Here is a 25,511-nt window from a genome sequence, read left to right as displayed (position 1 = left end):
GAACAGAGGGAGGGAGGGAGGAAGGAAGGAAGGAGGGGAGGAAGGAAGTAAGGGACAGAGGGAGGAAGGAAGGAAGGGACAGAGGGAGGGAGGAAGGAAGGAAGGAAGTGACAGAGGGAGGGAGGAAGATAAATAGATTGGGGAGGGAGGTAGAGGTAGAAAAAAGCAACTTTAAATGCATTCTCCAAGCTGCTGGCTGGCTTGGCTTGGAGAAGTGATTTAAAGAGTCAAATGCCTCCTCCAAGCCAGTCAACGGAGTGGTGGGGGCTTTGAGAGCCACACAGCAGGTGTGAAAGAGCCACATGTGGCTCCTGAGCCACAGTTTGGCCACCCCTGCCTTATACGGAACCAGGACAAAGTCTGTGTTGTCTGTTCAGAGTGGCAGCAGCTCTGCAGGTCTGAGGAGGAAGTCTACAACCTGGAGATGCCGGAAGCTTGAAGCTTGGGACCTTCTACATGCCAAGAAGTGCTCCACTGCTAAGCCACAGCCCCTTTTGCTTAGACAGAATCACAGAATCCTAGAGTTGGAAGGGACCTCCAGGGTCATCTAGTCCAACCCCCTGCCCAAAGCAAGAAACTCACAAAACCCTCCCCCTAAATTCACAGGATCCTCATTGCTGTCAGATGGCCATCTAGCCTCTGTTGAAAAACCTCCAAGGAAGGAGAGCCCACCACCTCCCAAGGAGGAAGCCTGTTCCACTAAAAAGATACAGAGAGGGTGGCAAAAGCAGCAACTGAGCTTTAATCATGCAGTGATCTCACAAGCCCAGCTCCAAACTCTGCCCCTCCCTCTCCTGCTAGTCTTTGCTCCCACAGCTAACTTTACCCACACGGGTCTCACACTGATGCTTTCAAGCCCCCCCCCCCCCGCGCCTCCCCCTCCAGGAACAGGCTGCAACAACCAGCATTCTTCTTGTGATTCTGCACTAGAACTAACGACACTTTTGACAGAACCCTGTACTGTCCTACAAGCCCTAAATAGAACACTGCCTGGATAAGCGGCGCAATCTGCTGAAATGCAATTCTTAGCCAGACACCATTTCCTATGGTGTGTCTCCAGATCACAGACTGGAGAGCCAATGCCTCTTAGTGGTATATTTGAAGAACTACATAAAATCTCAAAAGGGCATCCCAAAAGAACGATGCATCAACGGCTTTCGATGGATTCCGCACCACAACGTACCAAAAACTTCTTGCCGTTTGGCCTTTATTTTGCTTCCTTTGCTAGAAAGGGCTACTACAAGTCAACTCAGGAAATAAACTATTCCATCCGTAAGGGCAGTCATAATTTGCCTGTGGGACGTAGGGTACTTTTTCAATCTCCCTTTGGTTTCACCATTTGGAATCAGGCTCCATGCTTTCTTATAATCACTTTAAAAGGGAAACAGAATAGGCCCTGCAGGGGTGGCCAATGGTAGCTCTCCAGATGTTTTTTTGCCTACAACTCCCATCAGCCCCAGCCATTGGTCATGCTGGCTGGGGCTGATGGGCGTTGTAGGCAGAAAAATATCTGGAGAGCTATTGTCGGCCACCCCTGGAATAGGGTTTTTTTGGGGGTGAGTATTTGTGTGCGGACGCACTCCTGGAAGTCATGCTTGATTTCTGCCAATGCCTAGTAAGGGCTTGGATATTTCAAAGAGGTGATTTCTTATTGCTTGCCTCTGTGCCCTGGCCCTGGTATTTCTAGGAGGTCTCCCATCCAATTACTTGCCAGGGTCAGTCCTGCTTAGCTTCAGAGATCTGACAAGATTGGGCTTGCCTGGACTATCCAGATCAGGGCTGGAAACGGTGAATCAGACTCTCGGTCCATCCAAGTCAGTATTGTCTACTCAGACTGGCAGCGGCTCTCCAGGGTTTCAAACTGAGGCTTTTCACACCTACTTGCCTGGACTCTTTTTAGTTGGAGATGCCGGGGATTGAACCTGGGACCTCCTGCTTACCAAGCTGATGCTCTACCACTGAGCCACCGTCCAGTTTGGTGTAGTGGTGAAGTGTGCGGACTCTTATCTGGGAGAACCGCATTGGATTCCCCACTCCTCCACTTGCACCTGCTGGAATGGCCATGGGTCAGCCATAGCTCTGGCAGAAGTTGTCCTTGAAAGGGCAGCTGCTGTGAGAGCCCTCTCCAGCCCCACCCACCTCACAGGGTGTCTGTTGTGGGGGAGGAAGGGAAAGGAGATTGTGGGTCGCTCTGAGACTCTTCGGAGTGGAGGGCGGGATATAAATCCAATATCTTCATCTACCTCACAGGGTGCGTGTTCTGGTGGGGGGGGGGAGGGAAAGGAGATTGTGAGCCGCTCTGAGACTCTTCGGAGTGGAGGGCGGGATATAAATCCAATATCTTCATCTACCACACAGGGTGTCTGTTGTGGGGGAGGAAGGGAAAGGAGATTGTGAGCCGCTCTGAGACTCTTCGGAGTGGAGGGCGGGGTATAAATCCAATATCATCATCATCATCATCATCATCATCATCATCATCATCATCATCATCATCATCTTCTTCTTCTTCTTCTTCTTCTTCTTCTTCTTCTTCTTCTTCTTCTTCTTCTTCTCCTTCTCCTTCTCCTCCTCCTCCTCCTCCTCCTCCTCCCCAACATTTTTAAAGGGCACTGGCTTTCTTATTTAGAATGCTAGCAACGAGGCAGTAAAGAGCCCGTGGCGCAGAGTGGTAAAGCTGCGGTGCTGCAGTCCAAGCTCTCTGCTCACAACCTAAGTTCAATCCCGGCAGAAGCTGGGTTCAGGTAGCCGGCTCCAGGTTGACAGCACCATGAAGTGGTTTTAAATAATTTAAATAATTTAATACGCAATTATGTTTTATATGTTTCATTGGTTTTAATGGTAGTAATGTAATGTTGTGAGCCGCCCTGAGTCCGCTTACGGAGAGGGCGGGATATAAGCTTAATGTAATATATAAATAAATAAGCCTTCCCTCCTTTCGAGGTCAGTCAAATGAGTACCGAGCTTGCTGGGGGAAAGTGTAGACGACTGGAGAAGGCAATGGCAAACTACCTTGTAACAAAAGGTCTGCCATGAAAATGTCATGATGCGACGTCACCCCGGAGTCGGAACCACCTTGACCTTTTTAACGAGGCAGGAAGCTAGACTAGTTGGGAGAGGCCAAATGAAGGTTAAAGGGTTAAATCTCCTCTCTTTCTTCCCCATAAGTTCCCCATAAATTCAAACAGCAGGAGCCTACAACCTGGATTTTAGCGACTGAATGAGACCTGCCTCTCCTGCCTGATCTATCTAACACCCTTTTAAAGTTAACTACACACACCTGTAGCCATCGTTACGTCTTCTGGCAGCGAACCCCACACTTTAATCACTTCCTGTGTTAAAAGTATTTCCTTTTGTCTGTCCTAAATCTACTGTCCACGAGCCCTAGTATTTTTGGAAGAGGGGGGAAAAGATTCTCTTTCCCATCCTCTTTTTCTAAAAAAAAAGTAGGTGCTGGATTTTAAGGGTTGCCCCCCTCCCTTTTCTACTTTTTAATTTTTTTTAATAGGTGCTGCAATATGGCAATGGATGAACATTTCGCTTCCTCTTCTAGCACAGCTGCTTGAGATGCATTCAGCCGCCAATGCTTTTTTTAATAACACAGAAAAACCCACACTAACCTTCATGAACCAACTGCAGCAGTAAGGCTGCCATCTACTGGCTGTTCCCTGAAACAAGGTCGCCTGTCTGGCATCAACCAGAGCACGCGTGCCCAAACTCACTTAACGTAAGACACCAGACGCTTGAGAGCTGCAAGATATGAAGTTCAGATGCTCTGGGGTGTGAACTGGCAGAGACTGACCATGAGAGAGAGCTTGGGGTCGTGGTAGATAATTCACTGAAAATGTCAAGACAGTGTGCGTTTGCAATAAAAAAGGCCAACGCCATGCTGGGAATTATTAGGAAGGGAATTGAAAACAAATCAGCCAGTATCATAATGCCCCTGTATAAATCGATGGTGCGGTCTCATTTGGAGTACTGTGTGCAGTTCTGGTCGCCGCACCTCAAAAAGGATATTATAGCATTGGAGAAAGTGCAGAGAAGGGCAACTAGAATGATTAAAGGGCTGGAACACCTTCCCTATGAAGAAAGGTTGAAACGCTTAGGGCTCTTTAGCTTGGAGAAACGTCGACTGAGGGGTGACATGATAGAGGTTTACAAGATAATGCATGGGAGAAAGTAGAGAAAGAAGTACTTTTCTCCCTTTCTCACAATACAAGAACTCGTGGGCATTCGATGAAATTGCTGAGCAGACAGGTTAAAACGGATAAAAGGAAGTTCTTCTTCACCCAAAGGGTGATTAACATGTGGAATTCACTGCCACAGGAGGTGGTGGCGGCCACAAGCATGGCCACCTTCAAGAGGGGGTTAGATAAAAATATGGAGCAGAGGTCCATCAGTGGCTATTAGCCACAGTGTGTGTGTGTGTGTGTGTGTGTGTGTATATATATATATTTGGCCACTGTGTGACACAGAATGTTGGACTGGATGGGCCTTTGGCCTGATCTAACATGGCTTCTCTTATGTTCTTATGTTCTGAGCCGCTCTGAGACTGTTCAGAGTGGAGGGAGGGATATAAATGCAATATCATCTTCTTCTGTCATTTAAAAGTTCATACCAAAGGTATGAAATATGCATGTCCACGGAAAGTAGCCTGAACTGCTGACAGTCAGGCAGAAATTCTTCCTTTAGTATTACATCAACTTAACACACACGCTTCAAAAACCAGTCATGGGCAAACACAGCCTATGACGTCTTAAGACCCAGGTGTTTCCTATCACAGGCTTGTGTGGTTTCCCCATCACCGCCACAGCTGCTGATTCAGCACAGTGGCAACAGGGCTTCCATAAGGTGGTTTCCCCACAATTTCCCATGCATCAGTCTTCTCTGGTTATCATCCCTCCCACCCTGTGCAATGGAAGGGATTTTCAGGGTTCCTTAAAGCAACAATTGACATAAGCATAGTGCTATAACAATCTACCTTCTAGAACAAAGTCTCAGCCCAGAGTTTTTGTTTAAAACAGGAAGTCTGTAGTCTCCCTTGAAAGCCAATGAAAGGAGCCCAGGCTTACTTTTTTAAAATAAAAGCTGGGAATTCAGAGGAACTACAAGACAGATTGTTTTAACCAGGGCTTTTTTTTGTAGCAGGAACTCCTTTGCCTATTAGGCCATGCCTTCCTGATGTAGCCAATCCTCTTGAAGCTTACAGTAGGCCCTGCAAGCTCTTGGAGGATTGGCTACATCAGGGAGGTGTGGCCTAATAGGCAAAGGAGTTCCTGCTACCAAAAAAAGCCCTAGTTTTAACAATATGGCATTTGCTAGTTTAAAAAAAAAAGAAAAGATTCCCCCAGTAGCATGCGGGGAATGGCAACCATGCGGAACAAGCTCAGGTAAAATGGTATTGATGAGGAAGAGTCCATGGAAGATCTGGACTTTTCCATGCACCAGGGTATCACACCATCTTTGCGGCAATCTTTCTCTTAACACCACAGCAGGAGAGGCTTAGGAAAGAGAGAAATTCCAAAATGTGCACAGTAGCACCCTGTTGCTGTAAAGATATCTGGGGGTGGGGGGTGGGGCACTGCTTCCCTGCAACATCCAAACCATGGGCATCAGTCCACATTAACTGTCTCCAAGGCAGGGCTTTTTTTTTTTGTAGCAGGAGCGCCTTTGCATATTAGGCCACGCCCCCTGATGTAGCCAATCCTCCAGGAGCTTACAGTAGGCCCTGTACTAAGAGCCCTGTAAGCTCCAGGAGGATTGGCTACATCAGAGAGGTGTGGCCCAGGGGTGGAATTCTAGCAGAAGCGCCTTTGCATATTAGGCCACGCCCCCTGATGCAGCCAATCCTCCAGGAGCTTACAGTAGGCCCTGTACGGTACTAAGAGCCCTATAAGCTCTTGGGAGGATTGGCTACATCACTGGGGGTGTGGTCTAATATGCAAAGGAGCTCTTGCTACAAAAAAAGCCCTGTCTCTAGGCATGATGAATATGGGATTGCAAACCGAAAGGATTTTGACCTCCCCATTTCCCTGACTGCACCCCTTGCTTACATAAATCATAAGAACATAAGAGAAGCCATGTTGGATGTTTCAACCATCCCCAGTGGTCTGACCTAGCCTCAGATCGCAAAGCATGGAGGCACACCATCCACCAGGCTGTCTCTTCCTGTGAGAACGCACGCATAGCTGGTCTTGAGGACAAAAGGAGATTGAGGAAGAATCGCACTGCTACAGCACCAACCCCAAATCAGACTTTTCCCTGCAGCCACTGTGGCCGGATCTGCCTGTCCCGCATTGGTCTTGTCAGCCACCAGCGAGCCTGCAGCAGACGTGGACTACTGCACCCTTCTTAAATCTTCGCGAAGTCAAGCCGAGAGAAAGAGATATATACACACTGTGGCTAATAGCCACTGATGGACCTCTGCTCCATATTTTTATCTAACCCCCTCTTGAAGCTGGCTATGCTTGTAGCCACCGCCACCTCCTGTGGCAGTGAATTCCACATGTTAATCACCCTTTGGGTGAAGAAGGGCTTCCTTTTACCAGTTCTAACCCGACTGCTCAGCAATTTCATCGAATGCCCACGAGTTCTTGTATCGTGAGAAAGGGAGAAAAGGACTTCTTTCTCTACTTCCTCCATCCCTTGCATAATCTTGTAAACCTCTATCATGTCACCTCTATCATGCCAATCCTCCCAAGAGCTTACAGGGCTCTTAGTGCAGGGCCTACTGTAAGCTCCAAGAGGACTGGCTACAGCAGGGAGGTGTGGCCTAATATGCAAAGGAGTTTTCAGGGCTCTTAGTGCAGGGCCCACTGTAAGCTCCAGGAGGATTGGCTTCAGCAGGGGTGTGTGGCCTAATATGCAAAGGAGCTTTCAAGGCTCTTCTTACAGGGCCTTCTGTAAGTTCCAGGAGGATTGGCTACAGAAGGGAGGTGTGGCCTAATATGCAAAGGAGCTTTCAGGGCTCTTCTTACAGGGCCTTCTGTAAGTTCCAGGAGGATTGGCTACAGAAGGGAGGTGTGGCCTAATATGCAAAGGAGCTTTCAGGGCTCTTAGTACAGGGCCTACTGTAAGCTCCTGGAGGATTGGCTACAGCAGGGAGGTGTGGCCTAATATGCAAAGGAGCTTTCAGGGCTCTTAGTACAGGGCCTACTGTAAGCTCCTGGAGGATTGGCTACAGCAGGGGTGTACAGACAAAGGACTATCATGTCATCATCTATCATGGAGATCTCTCAGTACCCCCATAACGCTTCAACTGTGGATTTTAACACAGAGAGTATGTAACCTCTCAATGGCCCCCTTCAGTCACTGTCAAATATACAGCAGGAAAGTGAACTGAGATTTACCTGGATTATGTCTGCAAATTTCTGTAATCCAGCAGTGTTGGTAAATACCCCAGAACCTAGGGGAGAGGGGAAAAAACGAAGAACTCTTTAAAGTACGTCAATGTGGTGGAAACTGCAGCCAAGTCACACCCAATATATGGCAACCCCACAGAGCAGAGGTGTCGAACTCATTTCTTATGAGGGCCAGGTCTGACATAAATGAGACCTCGTTGGGCTCGGCCATGTGCGTTATACAGCGTAATGCCAGGCAGCAGAGATAAAGGACGCAAACACAGTTAAAGATTTTTTTAAAAAACCCCTAAAACAAAACTTGCTTAAAAGATGAGCGCTCCTGCAACGTTTTGTTTATTTAACAGTTTCTGATAACCGACACCTCTTGTTTTGAATTGTTGCATCACAATCTGGAAACAATGTCTGTGCTGTAGCAATCGTGAGTAGGCTGTTCAGGTGTCTCTAAGTTGCAAACCTACTTGTGATTTATTGACATTCATGGTTAAAACAATTTTATTTGGTAACGTATGGTAACAAATTATATTTCTTGCATCATTAATAACTTCCTTTATCTATCCCATATGTTACTTTCTACCCTCCCCTCCCCCCATTACTTATTTTAAATTTTTTTATTAATAACATATGGTAACATTATCCATTAATAACTTTTTTTTATCTTTCCCATATGCCATTTTCTAAATCCCCCTCCCCCCGTTACTTGACTCACGCCGATGTTATAAACTTAAAATGTTAACACTTAAAGGTACCCTTAAACCATATGAACCATATAAGCCTAGATTCATGTTCTTCTTTTTTCTAATACTTAATCATTATTAAAAAATTGTCCAATGTCCTTTTATTTTCCATTGTTTTTCTACATAACCTCTAAACTTTTTCCACTCCTTTCTATAAACTTCCGAATCATAGTCGCTTAAGATTCTTGTTAGTTGTCCATCTCACTCCATGTTATTACTTTTGTAATCCAATCCCATTTTTTCTGGTATTTTTTCTTGCTTCCATAACTGCGCATACAATGTCCTAGCCGCTGAAAGCAAGTATCAAATCAAAGTTCTAACTTCTTTTGGAAATGTTTCCATTTGTAATCCCAACAGAAATGTTTCTGCTACTTTCTTAAATTCATATCCCAAGATCTTAGAAATTTCTTGTTGAATCATCTGCCAGTACTTTTTTGCTCTTTCTTGTGAAAGTGATTTATTGACATTCATGACAGAAATCTCATGGTCAATGCTTTCAGCCTAAGACCCAGGGGAGAACATGAAATGGCTGGGCACTGTGACTTGAGAAAACAGAGGCTTTCCTCTGTAGCTCCTGTGTGATTGAGCAAGCCTGGCAAAGCAAGCTATGATGTAGAAGGAAGCAAGAGTGAGAGAGAGAGAGAGAGAGAGAGAGAGAAGGAAGCAGATGACAGTGAGATGCTCACGGGCCTGATAGGAGCCCTCTGTGGGCCTGATCCAGCCCTCGGGCTGCACATTTGACACACCTGCCATAGGGCTTTTCAAGGCAAGAGATCTTCAAAGGTGGTTTGCTGCAGCCTACCTCTGCCTCATCCAAATACTAGCCAGGGCCAACCTTGCTTAACTTCTGAGATCTGATGAGATTAGACTAGCCTAGAATCTCTAGGTCAGGGCAATACGTCTCTCTATATGTACATGTTAGTAACCAAACAGAGTATGTGGATGTTTACTGTGCTGAGTGCCCTTACATCACACTCCATCCTAAAAAAAAAGAACTAAAAAATTCCAATCAGGACAGGAATTTATGTAAATCCAGAGTGTGATTGTTGCTCCACAGGTCTTTTTTTGTAGCAGGAACTCCTTTGCCTATTAGGCCACATGTTCCTGATGTAGCCAATCCTCCAGCTTACAGAGCTCTTACTACAGGGCCTGCTGAAAGCTCCAAGAGGATTGGCTACATCAGCGTGGTGTGGCCTACTATGCAAAGGCGCTTCTGCTAGAATTCCACCTGTGGGCCACACCTCTCTGATGTAGCCAATCCTCCAGCTTACAGGGCTCTTAGCACAGGGCCTGCTGAAAGCTCCAGGATTGGCTACATCAGGGGGGTGTGGCCTTCTATGCAAAGGCACTTCTGCTAGAATTCCACCCCTGGGCCACACACACCTGTTGCAGCCAATCTTCCAAGAGCTTACAGAGGTCTTCTTACAGGGCCTACTGTAAGCTCCAGGAGGATTGGCTACATCAGGGGTGTGTGGCCTAATATGCAAAGGCACTTCTGCTAGAATTCCACCCCTGGGCCACGCCTCTCTGATGTAGCCAATCCTGGAGCTTACAGGGCTTTTACTACAGGGCCTGCTGAAAGCTCCAGGAAGATTGGCTACACCAAGGGTGTGTGGCCTAATATATAAAGGAGTTCCTTCTACAAAAAAACCCCGTTGTTCCAACATGGGCCAGACTTTACGCGAAAGAGAACCATATAGTTCAGCTTAAGCTTCAGTGCTGCCTTTTTATCTCCCCCCTTCCCAAAGTTCGGATAAACCTAAACCTCCCTGCACCCTGTATTCTTTTTTTCCTAACGACAACCTAGAATTATATTTATAATGTATGTTACATGTTTAAAAGTAAGTTAGGTGGACAGGAAGGCTTCCGAGGAAGACAGGTCCTCATTTTAACCCAATAGAGCAATCGACAAACCTTTATTGCCTCCCATTCTGACGTCTTACTGTTTTATCGGTTTCCCATGCAAATGCTACCCAGACCAAATGTTCTTTCAATTTGCTCATTTCAATGCTTTGCCATTGTACTCTAACTATGTACCACTTTGCATTCTTAACCACTGCCTACCAGCTATAATAATAATAATAATATTTAATTTGTATCCCACCCTCCTCGCTGAAGAAGACTCAGGGCGGCTCACATAGCATAACATTAAAATAATAACATTACAATAATGCAATAATAAAAGCATGCTGGTTACATAACAAATCACATATGACAGTTCACTTTTATATATTATTACATTAAAACCATCCGATTAAAACCATTACATTCAAAACCAACAAATTAGTTTGGTGCTACAGTCTCGATGTTACCCATCTTACAATTTTGTGTGACGACGGTACAATAGGTTCCACATTAAGAAAAAGCCAACTGAAAGAGGGTAGTCTTGCAGGCCCTGCGGAATGGGGCAAGGCTCTGCTCACTGTACCCCATTCCATTGTCTGATAAATTATGCATGCACACAAAAGCTGACATTCTGAATAAAATGTTGTTGGTCTTAAGGACGCTCCTGGGCTCCTACTTCGTTCTTTTAACTATGCTTACTTTATGTAAACGTTTGCACGTAAAGAGAGCCAGTTTGGTGTAGTGGTGAAGTGTGCGGACTCTTATCTGGGAGAACCGGGTTTGATTCCCCACTCCTCCACTTGCACCTGCTGGAATGGCCTTGGGTCAGCCATAGCTCTGGCAGAGGTTGTCCCTGAAAGGGCAGCTGCTGTAAGAGCTCTCTCAGCCCCACCCACCTCACAGGGTGTCTGTTGTGGGGGGAGAAGATAAAGGAGATTGTGAGCCGCTCTGAGACTCTTTGGAGAGGAGGGCAGGATATAAATCCAATGTCTTCATCTACCTCACAGGGTGTCTGTTGTGGGGGAGGAAGGGAAAGGAGATTGTGAGCCGCTCTGAGACTCTTCGGAGTGGAGGGCGGGATATAAATCCAATATCTTCATCTACCTCACAGGGTGTCTGTTGTGGGGGGAGGAGAAGGTAAAGGAGATTGTGAGCCTCTCTGAGACTCTTCGGAGTGGAGGGCGGGATATAAATCCAATATCTTCATCTACCTCACAGGGTGTCTGTTGTGGGGGGAGGGGAAGGTAAAGGAGATTGTGAGCCGCTCTGAGACTCTCTGGAGTGGAGGGCAGGATATAAATCCAATATCTTCATCTACCTCACAGGGTATCTGTTGTGGGTGGAGGAGAAGGTAAAGGAGATTGTGAGCCGCTCTGAGACTCTTCGGAGTGGAGGGCGGGATATAAATCCAATATCTTCATCTACCTCACAGGGTGTCTGTTGTGGGAGGGGGGAAGGGAAAGGAGATTGTGAGCCGCTCTGAGACTCTTTGGAGTGGAGGGCGGGATATAAATCCAATATCTTCATCTACCTCACAGGGTGTCTGTTGTGGGGGAGGAAGGGAAAGGAGGTTGTGAGCCACTCTGAGACTCTCTGGAGTGGAGGGCGGGATATAAATCCAATATCTTCATCTACCTCACAGGGTGTCTGTTGTTGGGGGGAAAGGTAAAGGAGATTGTGAGCTGCTCTGAGACTCTTCGGAGTGGAGTGCAGGATATAAATCCAGTATCTTCATCTACCTCACAGGGTGTCTGTTGTGGGGGGGGGGGGGAGGTAAAGGAGATTGTGAGCTGCTCTGTGACTCTTCCGAGTGGAGGGCGGGATATAAATCCAGTATCATCATCTTCTTGCATATATTTCCATTTCTTCCCAAACTTGCCCCAACTCAAAAAAAAAGAAAAGAAATGACACCCCCCCACACACCCATAGCAACAAAAGTTTCTGGAAATGTTATATCCCAAAGGGAATTGCAAAACAATTTTATGGACTCATCACCAACGCAGCCTGCCTGCATTCGCTCCTTTTAGGAGTGTCTACGGCATCTGAAATTAAAAGACATGCAGTTTTGCACCTGCTCGATGTGGGTCAAGCAGGAGCTTTAAAAAGGCAGATGCTGCATAATTAAGAGAAACCATCCGTCATGCCATTAGACAGAGGCAGCCGTTTCCCACCCGCACTGGGGAACAGCAAAGGCCTCGCTGATTTCATTTCAACTGGATTCCTAACACCTTAAAATGCTTTAACTTCCGTTTCCGCAGAAGCAGGCTGCAAAGGGCAGGACGAAGGAGGCAGGGGTATTTTCAAAGTCTTCTGATGTGCGGCTAATGTTTTTTCAATGATTTCCCCCTACAGCTGTGGAATTCCAACTTCCCTGCACATTATGTTTCTGGAGCTCCCCTACTACTTACTATTACTAATTTGTTTAGGAGATTTATCGGCTGCCGCTCCAGAGCCTTGCGGTGGTAAAGAAGAAAGGGGAAAACTCATCAGCAAAATTTCCAGCAGAGCCAGGGGCTTCTTTTTTTTTTTTAAATAGAAAAAGACCAGCATGATCTTATTTGCATATTAGGCCACACCCCCTGACATCACCATTGTTTCACGCAGGGCCTTTTTTGTAGAAAAGCCCAGCAGGAACGCATTTGCATATTAGGCCACACCCCCTGACATCACCATTGTTTCACACAAGGCCTTTTTTGTAGAAAAAGCCCAGCAGGAACGCATTTGCATATTAGGCCACACCCCCTGACATCACCATTGTTTCACGCAAGGCCTTTTTTGTAGAAAAAGCCCAGCAGGAACGCATTTGCATATTAGGCCACACCCCCTGACATCACCATTGTTTCACGCAGGGCCTTTTTTGTAGAAAAGCCCAGCAGGAACGCATTTGCATATTAGGCCACACCCCCTGACATCACCATTGTTTCACGCAAGGCCTTTTTTGTAGAAAAAGCCCAGCAGGAACGCATTTGCATATTAGGCCACACCCCCTGACATCACCATTGTTTCACGCAAGGCCTTTTTTGTAGAAAAAGCCCAGCAGGAACGCATTTGCATATTAGGCCACACCCCCTGACATCACCATTGTTTCTCGCAAGGCCTTTTTTGTAGAAAAAGCCCAGCAGGAACGCATTTGCATATTAGGCCACACCCCCTGGCATCACCATTGTTTCACGCAGGGCCTTTTTTGTAGAAAAAGCCCAGCATGATCTTATTTGCATATTAGGCCACACCTCCTGACATCACCATTGTTTCACGCAAGGCCTTTTTTGTAGAAAAAGACCAGCATGATCTTATTTGCATATTAGGCCACACCCCCTGACATCACCATTGTTTCACGCAAGGCCTTTTTTGTAGAAAAAGCCCAGCAGGAACGCATTTGCATATTAGGCCACACCCCCTAACATCACCATTGTTTCACGCAGGGCCTTTTTTGTAGAAAAAGCCCAGCATGATCTTATTTGCATATTAGGCCACACCTCCTGACATCACCATTGTTTCACGCAAGGCCTTTTTTGTAGAAAAAGACCAGCATGATCTTATTTGCATATTAGGCCACACCCCCTGACATCACCATTGTTTCACGCAGGGCCTTTTTTGTAGAAAAAGCCCAGCAGGAACGCATTTGCATATTAGGTCACACCCCCTGATACCAAGCTGGTCAGAACTGTGTTCCTGCTCCAAAAAAGCCGTGAGTGGAAATGTGAACTTCAGAGAGATGACTAATTATTGCTTAAGTTTTCTAAGTTCTTATGGGGTTAAGGCAAGCGTTCTGACTACTTGTAGTGCTGCAGCAGCTGCTGTGGTATAACTGGTAAGATTTTGACATAAAGCTTGCTGGATGACACCAGGTCAGACATTCTTTCTCAGCCTAACGTAGTTCTGCAGAGCTGACATGAAGATGGGGTAGGTGGGGGTACCCAGGTATCATAGAATTATAGAGTTGGAAGGGACTTCAAAGGTCATCTAGTCCAACCCCCTGCACAATGCAGGAAACTCACAAAGACCTCCCCCTAAATTCAGGGGATCCTCATTTCTGTCAGATAGCCATCTAGCCTCTGTTGAAAAACCTCCAAGGAAGGAGAGCCCACCACCTCCCGAGGAAGCCTGTTCCACTGAGGAACCGCTCTAAACTCACAAATACCTCCCCCTAAATTCACAGGATCTTCATTGCTGTCAGATGGCCATCTAGCCTCTGTTTTAAAACCTCCAAGGAAGGAGAGCCCACCACCTCCCGAGGGAGCCTGTTCCACTGAGGAACCGCTCTAAACTCACAAATACCTCCCCCTGAATTCAGAGGATCTTCATTGCTGTCAGATGGCTATCTAGCCTCTGTTGAAAAACCTCCAAGGAAGGAGAGCCCACCACCTTCCGAGGGAGCCTGTTCCACTGAGGAACCGCTCTAAACTCACAAATACCTCCCCCTGAATTCAGAGGATCCTCATTGCTGTCAGATGGCCATCTAGCCTCTGTTGAAAAACCTCCAAGGAAGGAGAGCCCACCACCTCCCGAGGGAGCCTGTTCCACTGAGGAACCGCTCTAACGGTCAGGAGGTTTTTCCTAATGTTGAGCCGGAAACTCTTCTGATTTAATTTCAACCCACTGGTTCTGGTCCTACCTTCCGGGGCCACAGAAAACAATTCTGCACCATCCTCAATATGACAGCCCTTCAGGTACTTGAAGACGGTGATCATGTCACCTCTCAGCTGCCTCTCCTCCAGGCTAAACATCCCCAGCTCCTTCAACCTTTCCTCATAGGACTTGGTCTCCACCAGACCCCTCACCATCTTCGTCGCCCTCCTCTGGACCCGTTCCAGCTTGTCTAGATCCTTCTTAAAATGTGGTGCCCAAAACTGAACACAAGACTCCAGGTGAGGTCTTACCAGGGCAGAGTAAAGCAATACCATCACTTCATGTCATCTGGACACTATACTTCTGTTGATACAGCCCAAAATTGCATTTGCCTTTTTAGCCACCGCATCACAGGATCCTCATTGCTATCAGATGGCCATCTAGTCTCTGTTGAAAAACCTCCAAGGAAGGAGAGCCCACCACCTCCCGAGGAAGCCTGTTCCACTGAGGAACTGCTCTAACGGTCAGGAAGTTCTTCCTAATGTTGAGCCGGAAACTCTTTTGATTTAATTTAAACCCATTGGTTCTGGTCCTACCTTCTGGGGCCACAGAAAACAATTCCACACCATTCTCTACACGACAGCCCTTCAAGTACTTGAAGATGGTATCGTGCTCTGATCTCTCTGGAGAAGCGGCAGGATAAAAATGGCAGCAAAACTACACGGAAAACGCTTTTGTTGTGTGGGTGCTCCTCAGGACCTTGGGCATAGCTTTATACTAAGCAGAATCCTGGACCCAAGGACTGCAAATGTATAATGTGTAAAGCCAGCAACCATTATGCAACGTTCAGGGAGGCACTGTGACTCAGTGGTAGAGCAACTGCTTGGCATGCAGAAGGTCCTAGATTAAATCCTCAGAATCTACTTCAAGTATATGCTTTAGAAGAAATTGGATTTATATCCCGCCCTCCACTCCGAAGAGTCTCAGAGTGGCTCACAATGTCCTTTACCTTCCTCCCCCACAACAGACACCCTGTGAGGTAGAAGAAGATATTGGATTTATATCCTGCCCTCCACTCCCAAGAGTCTCAGAGCGGCTCACAATCTCCTTTACCTTCATCCCCCACAACAGACACCCTGTGAGGTAGATGAAGATATTGGATTTATATCCCGCCCTCCACTCCAAAGAGTCTCAGAGCAGCTCACAATCTCCTTTCACTTCCTCCCCCACAACAGACACCCTGTGAAGTAGATGAAGATACTGGATTTATATCCCGCCCTCCACTCCGAAGAGTCTCAGAGCGGCTCACAATCTCCTTTCCCTTCCTCCCCCACAACAGACACCCTGTGAAGTAGATGAAGATACTGGATTTATATCTCGCCCTCCACTCCGAAGAGTCTCAGAGCGGCTCACAATCTCCTTTCCCTTCCTCCCCCACAACAGACACCCTGTGAGGTAGATGAAGATATTGGATTTATATCCCGCCCTCCACTCCAAAGACTCTCAGAGCAGCTCACAATCTCCTTTCCCTTCCTCCCCCACAACAGACACCCTGTGAAGTAGATGAAGATACTGGATTTATATCCCGCCCTCCACTCCGAAGAGTCTCAGAGCGGCTCACAATCTCCTTTCCCTTCCTCCCCCACAACAGACACCCTGTGAGGTAGATGAAGATATTGGATTTATATCCCGCCCTCCACTCCAAAGAGTCTCACAGCAGCTCACAATCTCCTTTCACTTCCTCCCCCACAACAGACACCCTGTGAAGTAGATGAAGATACTGGATTTATATCCCGCCCTCCACTCCGAAGAGTCTCAGAGCGGCTCACAATCTCCTTTCCCTTCCTCCCCCACAACAGACACCCTGTGAAGTAGATGAAGATACTGGATTTATATCTCGCCCTCCACTCCGAAGAGTCTCAGAGCGGCTCACAATCTCCTTTCCCTTCCTCCCCCACAACAGACACCCTGTGAGGTAGATGAAGATATTGGATTTATATCCCGCCCTCCACTCCAAAGAGTCTCAGAGCAGCTCACAATCTCCTTTCCCTTCCTCTCCCACAACAGACACCCTGTGAAGTAGATGAAGATACTGGATTTATATCCCGCCCTCCACTCCGAAGAGTCTCAGAGCGGCTCACAATCTCCTTTCCCTTCCTCCCCCACAACAGACACCCTGTGAGGTAGATGAAGATATTGGATTTATATCCCGCCCTCCACTCCGATGAGTCTCAGAGCGGCTCACAATCTCCTTTCCCTTCCTCCCCCACAACAGACACCCTGTGAGGTAGATGAAGATATTGGATTTATATCTCGCCCTCCACTCCGAAGAGTCTCAGAGCGGCTCACAATCTCCTTTCCCTTCTTCCCCCACAACAGACACCCTGTGAGGTAGATGAAGATATTGGATTTATATCCCGCCCTCCACTCCAAAGAGTCTCAGAGCGGCTCACAATCTCCTTTCCCTTCCTCCCCCACAACAGACACCCTGTGAGGTGGGTGGGGCTGAGAGGGCTCTCACAGCAGCTGCCTTTTCAAGGACAACTCCTACGAGAGCTATGGCTGACCCAAGACCATTCCAGCAGCTGCAAGTGGAGAATCAAACCTGGTTCTCCCATATAACTTAACCATTATCATTCTCTTTTTCACTCTTCCTCCCCGCCCCTTCCCTCTTAATTTTTATTTATTCAATTTTTTTAGTCCCCTCTCACTCCAAAGGCCTCGCAGCAACTTCCAACATTAAAACCATACAAAGAAGTTTAAAGACAATATAAAAGCAGGTAACAAATATAAAGTACTAAATGCTAAACTGGAAAGAAAGAAAATTAAGTACACTTACAGCCTGCTAAGTATTGAAGAATTTGTTCCAGAGCTTCAAGGAGAGAATTCTGTGTTTGGAATGTGATCTGAGCCTTTGCAAACAAGTCAAATATGTACCTGTGAATTTAGGAAGAAACACACAAGTAAGGCAAGAAGAAATCTGTAACAGCATCATCCCGCCTGGTCATTATCTTCCTGCCTCCGAGACTTTTAATAAAAAGGCCCAACTATCTCATTCGCTATCTTTTTTTAAAAAAATGGATTTCTATTACAAGTGTGCGAGAAGAACATAGGAAAAAACACAAAGGATTTGGCCCCAAATGGAATGCCAACGGATATATTTAATTATAAAATGCCTGATAAAAGCAAAGAAGTGATTTCCTTTTCGGATGTTTTTCACCGGGAAGACATCTGTTCCAAAATGAAAAGGTAATGCTGTCCTTTGAAATGTTCTCCCTTCTCAAAGATGCTTACAAGAAGCTAATTTATTCATTAACACAGAACTTCTAATCTTTCTCTTTTACATGCCTATTGAAAGCAAAAAAAAAAAAAGTTTTGCCGTAAGGAAATTAGCCTAAATCAAATGACCATTTCTATTAAACGTATCCTTATCTCTCTCTCTTTTTTTTTTCAAAGGAAACAAACAAGCATTAGTAAAAGAAGCCCCGGTATTAGCTCCCTGGCTTGCAGAACGCCTATATAAGATAAAGTCTTATTCTCGGGGGTGGAATTCGAGCAGGAGCTCCTTTGCATATTAGGCCACACACCCCTGATGTAGCCAATCCTCCAAGAGCTGACAAAGAAGCACCTTGGAAGCTCTTGGGAGGATTGGCTATATCGGGGGGGGGGGGGGGGGTGGCCTAATATGCAAAGGAGCTCCTGCTAGAATTCCACCCCTGATATTAGGCCACACACCCCTAATGTAGCCAATCCTCCAAGAGCTTACAAAAAAGCGCCTTGTAACCTCTTGGAGGATTGGTGTGTGGCCTAATATGCAAAGAATTCCACCCCTACTTACTCTCATCACTCGCTAACGTACCTGCATTTCCCTGTACATGGAAACGGGGTTATGACCTTCACACACCTATTCTGAACCAGTCTCGACGCAGGATTGTGTAAAAAAAAAACCCTAGCAGTCGGGACTAAGGCTCAGTCTAAACCTAGCTCCACACAAGTAATCCGACAATGGGAGCTTTGACTCTCAAAAGGCTGATGCCCCAAAAATCTTGTTGGTCTCTAAGGAATTCCTGTTGGCAGCAGAGGAGAGGACCCGCAAAACAATCGGTTTCTACTAAGGGCGGGAAGGTACTGGCTGGATATGAGGGAAAGCTTTTTTACAGGAAGACTTCTTCAACAGCGGAATCAGCTACTTGAGGAAGGTGGAAAGCTCCCCCCCGCCACACTGGCAGTCTTGAAGCAGCGGCTAGACAAACACTTGTCAGGGATGCTCTACAAAAGGGGTGGAATTCTGGCAGGAACTTCTTTGCATATTAGGCCACACCCCCCTGAGGTAGCCCATCCTCCGAGAGCTAACAAAAAAGAGCCTTGTAAACTCTTGGAGCACTGGCTGCATCAGGGAGGTGTGGCCTAATATGCAAAAGAGCTCCTGCTAGGATTCCACCCCTGCTCTATGCTGATCCTGTATTGAGCAGGGGGGGTAGTCGAGATGGCCTGTATGGCTCCTTCCAACTCTGTGACTCTACGGGGTGTGTGTCCTAATATGCAAATGAGTTCCTGCAGGGCTTTTTCTGTGCAAAAAGACCTGTGTGAAAGAATGGTGGTGTCAGGGGATGTGACCTAATATTCAAATGAGTTCCTGCAGGGCTCTTTTACATATCTTGTGTGGCTCCTGGAGGTCAAGGAGGAACTTAATGCAGGCTTATTCTCAGGTAAGCAGGCTAACCATTGGGACCTCAGACAGCCTGTGAGTGCTGACCCATAGCTAGGTGACTATTTTCACTGTGTGTGGAATGAGGAAGGAGGGGGAAATAGGCAGGCTTGCAAGCTCTTATCCTCCACCACAGAGGTCGCCTGAAGACCTGGAGTGGGAAAAGAGAACACAAGAGCTAAGGGAGTCACTGGAAGGGGGGCAGAATTAACAAAGCAATGCAGGGTTCTCCGTTATGTTTGTGTTTAATTCGATTTATGCCCTGCCCTCCCCACCGAGGCGGGCCTTAGTTTCATAGCTCTTGTAGGAGCTGTATTTACTAACCTTGGAGTCAAGGCAAAGAGACAAAATGATGCATCTGTGTTTCCTTCTTCCACTGGTGTCAAAAAAATAATTCCCTAAAAAATCTTTCCCTATGCTGGTCTTATGCAGACTGTTATTCCCAGCTTTTATTTTTTAGACAGTCTCCTTCTAGCATGGTCGTGTTATAAAAAGCATATATATATATATATGCATCGAGGCACTGCTGTTGAAGACGCAGCTGTGCTGGGCAGGGCATATCTCCAGGATGGAAAACCACCGCCTTCCCAAGATTGCCCTGTATGGCGAACTTTCCACCGACCATCGAAACAGAGGGGCACCAAAGAAGAGGTACAAGGACTCCTTGAAGAAATCCCTTGGCACCTGTACCATCAACCATCACCAGTGGTCTGACCTAGCCTCAGATCGCAAAGCATGGAGGCACACCATCCACCAGGCTGTCTCTTCCTTTGAGAACGCACGCATAGCTGGTCTTGAGGACAAAAGGAGATCGAGGAAGAATCGCACTGCTACGGCATCAACCCCAAATCAGACTTTTCCCTGCAGCCACTGTGGCCGGATTAAGCAAATTTGGCCACCCCTGGTATAATCTTGTGTTGCAGGCACACTTCTTCAGCTATCAGATCAAGCGTGCAGGCACATGAAAGCTTATACCCAGAATTAAACTCAGTTGGTCTTAAAGGTGCCCCCCGGAATCCAACTTCATTCTGTTCCTTCAGACCAACACAGCGACCCACCCGAATCTATCTTCATACAAAACCCCAGCGCAGCCAGATCGCAGTCCTTTGAGGTCAACAAGATTTTGGGGATATGAGCTTATGAGAGCAAAAGCTTCCTTTTTCAGATACGAGTCGGGATGGAGCTCCCTCCGCCCTTGTCTCCCAGTCTGAAGTGCTGCAGAGAAAGAAGTCAGGAGGCAGAGGTACAATGCACATTGTAACCCGCTAGGTTAGAGCAGAGGAGAAAGGCTTAGAAATGCCCCTGAGTGTTCCTCTTCCGTTCTAATCAACATGGCTGCCATCTAAAACCAACACCGTTTCATGAACCCACAAGTGCAGAAATAAGGAGAACGACCACAGAACGTACCCTCCGTCTTTAGTGACCCCTTTCCCACTTGGTGGAAGTTCCACGGCATCGATAGCATCTTCCAGCTGAAGAAGAATCTCTTTGGGGCAAACAAAAGAAAAGGGAGGAGGGGCTTAGTGTTGCCAGAAATATGACCATGCCTGAAAGGGCAATTCTCCCTCTCCTGCTCCTCCCTTGAAAGAAAGCCTCTAGGCTGCACCTATGAATTTCTGAAGCATAGAAAGACAGGGGAAGACTGCCCACATTCACACAGTTCAAGCGTCTCACACCACCAAGCACTTTGGACGGGCAAAGCAACAGCAATGAGTTGGGAAGCATGCAGACAATCTTTGCTCATCTGAGAGGCTGGTCAGCAACCTGAGAAAGCCATCTTTTTTTTGGGGGGGGGCTGACTTTACAGCTGTTGTAGCTGAGGATACTAAACTTTAAGTTCAGTATCTCGCTCGCCTACAGCAGCTAGAAACGCATTAACAGCAAAAAAGGAGCAGATAGAAGGAACCATGTCAAGCAAAGCCCACTTTCATCATAAGAACGTAAGAGAAGCCATGTTGGATCAGGCCAGTGGCCCATCCAGTCCAACACTCTGCATCACACAGAGGCCAAAAATTTTTTATATATATACACACATATATACACACAATGCGGCTAATAGCCACTGATGGACCTCTGCTCCACATTTTTATCCAATCCCCTCTTGAAGCTGGCTATGCTTTTAGCCGCCACCACCTCCTGTGGCAGTGAATTCCACATGTTAATTACCCTTTGGGTGAAGAAATACTTTCTTTTATCCATTCTAACCTGACTGATCAGCAATTTCATTGAATGCCCACGAGTTCTTGTATTGTGAGAAAGGGAGAAAAGTACTTCTTTCTCTACTTTCTCCATCCCATGCATAATCTTGTAAACCTCTCTCATGTCACCCTGCAGTCGACGTTTCTCAAAGCTAAAGAGCCCCAAGCGTTTTAACCTTTCTTCATAGGGAAAGTGTTCCAACCCTTTAATCATTCTAGTTGCCCTTTTCTGGACTTTCCCCAATGCTATAATATCCTTTTTGAGGCGCGGTGACCAGAACTGCACACAGTATTCCAAATGAGACCGCACCTCATCATGCTTCTCATTTTTATAACTTGTTGTGTGAAGATTCCCTCCCTCCCCGAGACTGATATGAGATTTTCGTGTTTGTGGATGACGTCTTCAGAATAAAAATACTGATTAAGAAGGACTGCGTCAGCGGTTTGGCATGTGTCGGGAACATGAAGACGATATGCAAATGACATTAATTAGAGGCAATTAAAATATGCAAATTACCAGCAGTTCCCCAGCGCAGGGTGCATAAACATCCTTCTGTATTCAACAAGTCCCCAAAAAATTAACTGGGTCTTCTTGTCTGTGAGGGATGTCTCACTTAAGCTTAGGAATCTACTTCTACAAGCTTGTTCTGTGCACAGACGCACACCCACACGCCACATATCTGTAAATGTATGCTCCATCTGCAAGCCTCCTTTGGTGCTCCCCACACACAGTCAAAGGCAAAAGTAGGCGACCATGGGTCAATCACAGAGCTCTCAACTACCTTACAATCTTATACCGGAAGATTCAGATCAAAATGGCGACGAGACAGGAGCTCCGGTGCTAGGGCTCCCGTAACGAAAGAAGTCAGACTCGATTGTGCAACTGAACAAAAATGTTTGATTTGTAACATATGATTTCAATGTATGCTTTATAATATGTATATATGATTATATGTATTGTTTTATTGCTGAAGTTTTTATGCTGTGAGCCGCCCTGAGCCTGCTACGGTGGGGAGGGCAGGCTGTAAATCAAATATTATTATTATTATTTATTATTATGATTATTATTATTCAGAACTTCCAAGTGCAGTCCATATTGACAATTGTTTGATTTGCTGCTGCATGTAAGGTACAAGTTTCTGGAGCATCTCTACAATTGAGAAACTCATCAACCTTCTACACGATCCCCCTCGGCTATACCGAAGGCAACTTCAAGGCACTTCAACATACGTCTTTGCAAAGAAGGAATTAACCTGATCGTGCAACTTACTCTTTATCTTCGCTATGTCTTCAAGCGTCATGTTCAGCCCTGTTGGAGAGAGAAACTCAATTCACATTTCCTGGTTCCCAAGCAGGCTCCTAAGAAGCATCACCAATGCCTCTCCCCTCCCTTTCCCCAGCATGTGAATTTAGGGGGAGGCTGGATGGCCCTCTGACAGCAATGAAAATCCTGTGAATTTAGGGGGAGGTGTTTGTCAGTTTCCTGCATTGTGCAGGGGGGGTTGGACTAGATGACCCGGGAGGTCCCTTCCAGCTCTAGAATTCTATGACTCCCATAGGGTATAATGGAGAATTGAACCTCCTTCCTTCTGGCTGAGGGGTGATAAGATCACCATCTTCAAGCCCTTGAAGGGCTAATTATAGAGGATGGTGTGGAATTGTTTTCTGTGGCCCCAGAAGGTAGGACCAGAACCAATGGGTTGAAATTACATTTTAAAAGTTTCTGGCTCAACATTAGGAAAAACTTCCTGACCATTAGAGCGGTTCCTCAGTGGAACAGGCTTCCTCCTTGGGAGGTGGTGGGCTCTCCTTCCTTGGAGGTTTTTAAGCACAGGCTAGATGGCCATCCAACAGCAATGCAGATCCCGTGAATTTGGGGTATTCGTGGGTTTCCTGCATTGTGCAGGGGGTTGGACTAGATGACCCTGGAGGTCCCTTACAACTCTTCCCATAGGGTATAATAGAGAACTGAGCCTCCTTCCTTGGAGGTTTTTCAACAGAGGCAAGATGGCCATCCGACAGCAATGAGGATCCTGTGAATTTGGGGGGAGGTCTTTGTGAGTTTCCTGCATTGTGCAGGGGGTTGGACTAGATGACCCTGGAGGTCCCTTACAACTCTTCCCATAGGGTATAATAGAGAACTGAGCCTCCTTCCTTGGAGGTTTTTCAACAGAGGCAAGATGGCCATCCGACAGCAATGAGGATCCTGTGAATTTGGGGGGAGGTCTTTGTGAGTTTCCTGCCTTGTGCAGGGGGTTGGACTAGATGACCCTGGAGGTCCCTTCCAACTCTAGGATTCTATGAATTAAATAAATCAATCAATCTGTTGCTATCTGCAACTCCCGCAAGCTCCTCCCCCCCCCCCCGACATTCCTGTAAGAGACTCCCTCCAAAGACTCAAGAGCCTGCAGCCTTCACATCTTTCACTTTCAACTGGGCTTCAACTGTTCCACCAGCAGCTCTTCGGATTGCTAATCCACACGCATATACCTATAACCCGGTCGGAGGGAATCTTGTCATTTGCAATGAAGGGAAGGGGAAGGGAAGGGGAAGGGGAAGGGGAAGGGGAAGGGAAGGGGAAGGGGAAGGGAAGGGGAAAGGGAAGGGGAAAGGGAAGGGGAAAGGGAAGGGGAAGAAAGGAAAGGGAAGGGGAAGGGAAGGGGGAAGGGAAAGGGAAAGGGAAAGGGAAAGGGAAAGGGAAAGGGAAAGGGAAAGGGAAAGGGGAAGGGGAAGGGGAAGGGGAAGGGAAGGGGGAAGGGAAAGGGAAAGGGAAAGGGAAAGGGAAAGGGGAAGGGAAAGGGGAAGGGGAAGGGGAAGGGGAAGGGGAAGGGGAAGGGGAAGGGGAAGGGGAAGGGGAAGGGGAAGGGGAAAGGGAAAGGGAAAGGGAAAGGGAAAGGGAAAGGGAAAGGGAAAGGGAAAGGGAAAGGGAAAGGGAAAGGGGAAGGGAAGGGGAAGGGGAAGGGAAGGGGAAGGGGAAAGGGAAAGGGAAAGGGAAAGGGAAAGGGAAAGGGAAAGGGAAAGGGAAGGGGAAGGGGAAGGGGAAGGGGAAGGGAAGGGGAAGGGGAAGGGGAAGGGAAGGGGAAGGGGAAGGGGAAGGGAAGGGGAAGGGGAAGGGGAAGGGAAGGGGAAGGGAAAGGAAGGAGGAAAGGAAAGGAAAGGAAAGGAAAGGAAAGGAAAGGAAAGGAAAGGAAAGGAAAGGAAGGAAAGGAAAGGAAAGGAAAGGAAAGGAAAGGAAAGGAAAGGAAAGGAAAGGAAAGGAAAGGAAAGGAAAGGAAAGGAAAGGAAAGGAAGGAAAGGAAAGGAAAGGAAAGGAAAGGAAAGGGAAAGGAAAGGGAAAGGAAAGGAAAGGAAAGGAAAGGAAAGGAAAGGAAAGGAAGGAAAGGAAAGGAAAGGAAAGGAAAGGAAAGGAAAGGAAAGGAAAGGAAAGGAAAGGACCCCTGTGCAAGCACCAGTCGTTTCCGACTCTGGGGTGACGTTGAAAGTAAGTGAATAAGTGTGCGCTCACGTACCCTTCAAAGTGAACATAACCTGCTAGCTACTTCTGATATGATTCATATGCTTATCCACATAAGAATCTTGGAGGGCAGCAATGTTCCCTGTAAGCTACAATGCGAGCAAAAATTCAACTTTATGAGTTACTGGCATTAAATTTGTGAGCGACTGCATAAATTAGCTTGCTCTGGGGCCATTTTCCCTGAGCTGACCCATTCTGTGACACAAAGAGTTGGAGTGGATGGGCCATTGGCCTGATCCAACATGGCTTCTCTTAGGTTCTTATGTGACACAGAGTGTTGGACTGGGTGGGCCATTGGCCTGATCTAACAAGGTTTCTCTTAGGTTCTTATGTGTGACACAGAGTCTTGGACTGGGTGGGCCATTAGCCTGATCCAACATGGCTTCTCTTAGGTTCTTATGTGACACAGAGTGTTGGACTTGATGGGCCATTGGCCTGATCCAGCATGGTGCCTCCTATGTTCTTATATGGAACAGAGGACCATCAGTGGCTATTAGCCACAAAGTATAGATGGAACTCTGTGACACAAAGAGTTGGAGTGGATGGGCCATTGGCCTGATCCAACATGGCTTCTCTTAGGTTCTT

The 25,511-nt window shown here is 46.9% G+C and overlaps 1 protein-coding gene across 1 annotated transcript in view; it reads right to left on the bottom strand.

Annotated features, from left to right (window-relative positions):
* Positions 1–25,511, bottom strand: part of RTEL1 (regulator of telomere elongation helicase 1) — a 258,104-nt gene that overhangs the window by 187,874 nt on the left and 44,719 nt on the right. The window contains exons 11-14 of the mRNA XM_060230590.1: positions 22,683–22,721; positions 20,622–20,700; positions 17,346–17,443; positions 7,347–7,402 (exon numbers count right to left, since the gene is read on the bottom strand). Coding sequence (XP_060086573.1) covers positions 7,347–7,402; positions 17,346–17,443; positions 20,622–20,700; positions 22,683–22,721 — 272 coding nt within the window. The remainder of the gene's footprint in view (positions 1–7,346; positions 7,403–17,345; positions 17,444–20,621; positions 20,701–22,682; positions 22,722–25,511) is intronic.

Source organism: Heteronotia binoei, chromosome 2, assembly GCF_032191835.1.
Source record: "Heteronotia binoei isolate CCM8104 ecotype False Entrance Well chromosome 2, APGP_CSIRO_Hbin_v1, whole genome shotgun sequence".
NCBI classification, from domain to species: domain Eukaryota; kingdom Metazoa; phylum Chordata; class Lepidosauria; order Squamata; family Gekkonidae; genus Heteronotia; species Heteronotia binoei.
The sequence above is the reverse complement of the archived record's forward strand: the minus strand, read 5'-3'. Positions and strand labels throughout refer to the sequence as shown.